The 4,023-nt window shown below is 49.8% G+C and overlaps 2 protein-coding genes across 2 annotated transcripts; one reads left to right on the top strand and one right to left on the bottom strand.

The window, feature by feature from the left end:
• Positions 1-122: 122 nt before the first annotated feature.
• LOC103777092 (cytochrome c oxidase subunit 6A1, mitochondrial) lies at positions 123-882 on the top strand (the record flags this gene model as incomplete). The annotated part of the gene is made up of 2 exons (XM_008944630.1): positions 123-262; positions 796-882. Coding segments are annotated over 2 exons (227 nt in total), but the record flags the coding sequence as incomplete, so codon positions are not given.
• Positions 883-3,626: 2,744 nt separating this feature from the next.
• TRIAP1 (TP53 regulated inhibitor of apoptosis 1) lies at positions 3,627-3,975 on the bottom strand. Its single transcript, XM_008944629.1, has 2 exons — positions 3,829-3,975; positions 3,627-3,710 (listed from the first exon to the last, which is right to left on the bottom strand). The coding sequence occupies exons 1-2, from the start codon at positions 3,973-3,975 to the stop codon at positions 3,627-3,629; spliced, it is 231 nt and encodes a 76-aa protein (XP_008942877.1).
• Positions 3,976-4,023: the final 48 nt, after the last annotated feature.

Below are 4,023 nucleotides of genomic sequence, written 5' to 3'. Positions count from 1 at the left end.
AGGGACACAGGGCATTCCTTAATTAAACTAGACACAATTAATCTGTTAAGTGCGTGTGGCGCGCTCTCGGGTCACTAGAGGAGGCGCTGACTAACGCTGTAACTGGTGTCCCTCCGTACCAGCCCGCCTGTGGAAGACGCTGACCTTCGTGGTGGCGCTGCCCGGAGTGGCCGTGTGCATGGTGAACTGCTACCTGAAGGCTCAGCACGGGCACGAGCGCCCCGAGTTCATCCCCTACGCCCACCTCCGCATCAGGACCAAGGTACCCAGGCCTCCCCTGGGCTCCCTCAGGGCCGTCTTTGCCCTGACTGCAGAGCTGTGTCTTGAGATCCTACAGCATCTCCTGCTTCCCTGTGTGCTGTGTGAGACGCCGGGTGCCAGGCTATGCCCTGAACTCGTGGCTTTGCTCCTGAGGCAGTACAAGTGTTCCGCACATCCCCAGGCCCTCCCACCCCTATGTGATCCTGCTAACGTCTTGCTGAAAGATGTTTCATTCCTAGAGCTGCCCTACTTGCCTTAAAGTAATACCCATCTAAAACCTAACAGAGGGGATCCCAAATTCTCAAAATTTGGGTCCTATAGCATAGCACAGTTGTTCTTTAAGCAAGAGCAAAGCTCTTGTTGTCTAGAGAGAGTGGCTCCCAGCTAAGGGAGATTGTTTTCCCACTCCTGCTGCTGGGAACAGATGCCACCTTGCCCCATGCCTTAGCCTGTTGTTTGAGCCCATCTTGCTTTGATTTCCTGTGCTGTACAAATCATTCATCTGCCTCTGGCTTGTTTTCTTTCCTTCAACAGCCTTTCCCCTGGGGCGATGGGAACAAAACCCTGTTCCACAACCCCCACGTTAACGCTCTCCCAACCGGCTATGAAGATGAAAACTGAGATTGTGACCACAGCCAGAACTTTGGCTCTTCCTGTCTCGGACCAGGGTTGTGTGGGAACCACTGTTCAGGGAACCATCATTTAAGCTCCACATTCCTGCCACGATGAAGCTGAATGGCCCTTGGGCCTCCATCTGTGCTTGTGTAGAGGTCCTTTAAATAAACAACTCTGAACTTGGAATTTAGGATCTGGCTTTTCTGTTAAATCTGCATTGTTCTTTAGATTTAAGCAAACACTGAAGTGTTTGCCTGAAAAACGCTGAGGCTTCCCACAGGGCCCGTGCAGGAGCAGGCGTTTCACTGCCCCAGTGTTAATGCTCACTCCTGTGCCTGGTAACACAACAACAGGGTGCACTCGGCCCAACACCCTGCTCCATTTCCTTCAAGCCTGCTTTAACTGATTGCCATAAAGTCACAAAAATACATACACTGAAGCACATTCTCCATAATCAGGTATTACAGCATTTATTAACAGACACAAAGGCAGTTTTCTCACAGTCCCTTCTGGGAGAGGGAGCGGTGGTAAATACATTTAATTAAGCTCTGTGTGCCTTCCCACTGTTAATCTTCAGCTCTCGGATTCCCTAGCGTGTAGCACAGATGTTGCTCACAACCCTGCTCTTCATGGAGCTGCAGTCTGGTTGTACAAGGCCTCTCCTGCAGGGGTTACAGATGGGAACACAGTTTTTGCTCCATTACTGGACACACACCGTGTCGCACGGCAGCTTCTCACCCTAGAGGAGCTCTGTTATCTCACAGCCAGCTCGAAAGCCCCAAGTGTGTTCCAGCCCAATTTTTATTTTCGAAGCTGCTTTTTTTCTGCAAGCCAACCATTTTGCAATTCTTTGTGCAGTTGCTATATTTTTTGCACGGTAAAGAGAGAGCCATGTCTTGGCTGTCATTAGTAGTGTCACCCCAAAGGAACAGCGCAGCAGCCGACTCGGCGTTGTCCCCATGTCTGCATGCAGTTTACTTCATCCCCTCAGCAGGACAGTGACTGCCCAGACAGGCTTTTCTCTGTTAAAAGCACTGGCCAAGGCACTATGGGCACAGCTGTTTTAAAGCTAACCAGCGAAATCATATGACTTTCCTACATGAAGCTCATAGAAAAGCAAACTGTTTGTACATGTCATTCCTTAAAAAAAAAAAAAAAAAAGCAGCTGCATACTTGACAGTCCCCAAAATGCTACTTAGTGTGTCTTTAGAAAGACCTTTCTCTTCGCTCCCTGTTTTCATGTGTACCTGAGGAGCAGCAGTTTCGGGGCGCCGCTGGGGCTGGGTGAGACCTGGCTGCTGCCCCTGGCTATCCAGGCCATGGCAGAAGACACAGAGAACATCAGCCCCAGCCTGCTCCAGCTCCCTGTCTCCTGTACAGGCCCCACATGGCTCTCAGTGTCAGGTCATTACTCAGAGGCCCTCATTAATCAGAAGCCAGCTACTATGTTTGAGAACTACACATGATTTCTTTTTTTTTTTTTTACAAAAGTGAAACCTCTGAACAATCCCTCAGGTAGAGTCTGAAAGCAAAGAGACTGAATCTCACCCTTTTCCTCACTAATTCTAGGAAAATTAGGAAGTCCCCAGGCCATCATACTTTTCACCCTTTCACCTGTGTTGGTGTAATGAGAGGAGACAGCATTTCCCCATCCCTGTGTAAGGATCAACCAACGTCCCCTCCCCTGCCACAATGCTTGCAGGGCCATGGGACGGGACAGATCCTGATCCCTTGCACCTCTTCCAAACACCCTTCTCCTCGTTGCTGTGAGCATTTCTGCAGTTTACAAGCCAGCACAAACAACTTCCATTTGCTTTCCTTTGTGTGAGCAGCCTTGTGAGCAGGCGAGATCCCCAGGCAGCAGTTGGGGCTTTTAACGTTATCGGCTGTCAGCTTCAACCCAACATTTCCCTCACTCAACACACGCTTTAACTACCACAAGCAAAAGTCCAACAGTGATGGTGGCCAGCCTGGTGCTTTGTGGTAGTGTGGAAAGGATGGCCAGGGCTGCTGCAGTTTTGCCACAGGAGTGTGTAATGCTAAAGGAGTGAGAATTCAAGTTCGGGATCGTTTTGGTACCTCGGAAGAGGCTGAAGAAGTGGCCTCTGCATTAAGTGTCCTCTTCAGCTTCTGTTGCAGGCCCTCTCCATCCCTTCTAAAGGTCGCAATCAGATTCTGCTGGACAGCTATCTACTCGAACAAAATATAACTTGGTTACGTTTATTTTAGCTAGGTTATTGCAGGCCCAATAGAGTGCTTTTACACCACCTCTGTCGTTGATACAAACCAACACTTTAGCCCCTCAGCATTCAGGATCATAGAAAACAAACTTCTTCCACCAAAATTCAGCAGCATAGAGATGAGACAAAGTAAATCAACCTCCTCCACATTCTCTTGAAACACTTTCATGTGTTATATAAGTAAGCAAGAGAAATCAGTCACAAAACAACCACTACCTCAGCCCACTCTAATAAGCATTCTGCTGTCAGAGTACATTCAACAGAAAGTTAATTCAAATGGCCTCTCACACTGTTAGATGCTGAACCACCACCAAAATTCCTGGAAAAGGAGGCAAGAGTTACCATATGATCCAGTCTTTTTTTTGTGGCTATTTTTACAAGCAGAGACAATTCCTTGCTTCCTAAAAAGCAGTTTAACAAAGGTTTTATCCAGGTGGCATCCAGCCATCTGCCTGCTGACGTTGCTTAGTCCAAAGGCTCATGTTAGTGACTCCACCCACACAGCTGAGCTCAAGAGGAGTTTTCAGCTTTTCCTTTGCTTGGGCCCATGAACTCCAAGCCTTCAATAGGTATGTCCTTTTCCTTGATTGCTTTCTGGAAAGAAAAACAAAAAAGAATCAACTCGAGGCATCTTTACGGTGCTAAGGGCCGGAGCCTGCGGTGCGAAGCGCGGGCTGTAAAAGCAGTGTGCAGCCGGCGGGGCCGCACGCACCTGCACGCACAGCTGGTAGCGCTTGAAGAGCTGCCCGCAGGGGTCCCCGGCGCTCTCGCCCTTGAGGAACTTCTCGGCGAACCAGCGGTTGAAGCACTGGTCGTACTCGCGCTTCAGCTCGGTGCAGGCCTCGCCCACGCTGTTCATCGCGGCGGCGGCCCCGTCGCTGCTCTGGGCCGGGCCGGGCCTGGCCTG

This window comes from Merops nubicus, unplaced genomic scaffold (genome assembly GCF_000691845.1).
Source record: "Merops nubicus isolate BGI_N331 unplaced genomic scaffold, ASM69184v1 Scaffold54217, whole genome shotgun sequence".
Classification (NCBI taxonomy): Eukaryota; Metazoa; Chordata; class Aves; order Coraciiformes; family Meropidae; genus Merops; species Merops nubicus.
Note: the sequence above shows the minus strand (reverse complement) of the source record. Positions and strands in the feature narration are given on the sequence as shown.

Coding starts and splice junctions, on each gene's coding strand:
- TRIAP1 (XM_008944629.1), bottom strand. CDS start 3,975: ATGAACAGCGTGGGCGAGGCCTGCACCGAGCTGAAGCGCGAGTACGAC. Junction 3,711..3,828: donor GCTACCAGCTGTGCGTGCAG/GTGCGTGCGGCC, acceptor TTTTCTTTCCAG/AAAGCAATCAAGGAAAAGGA.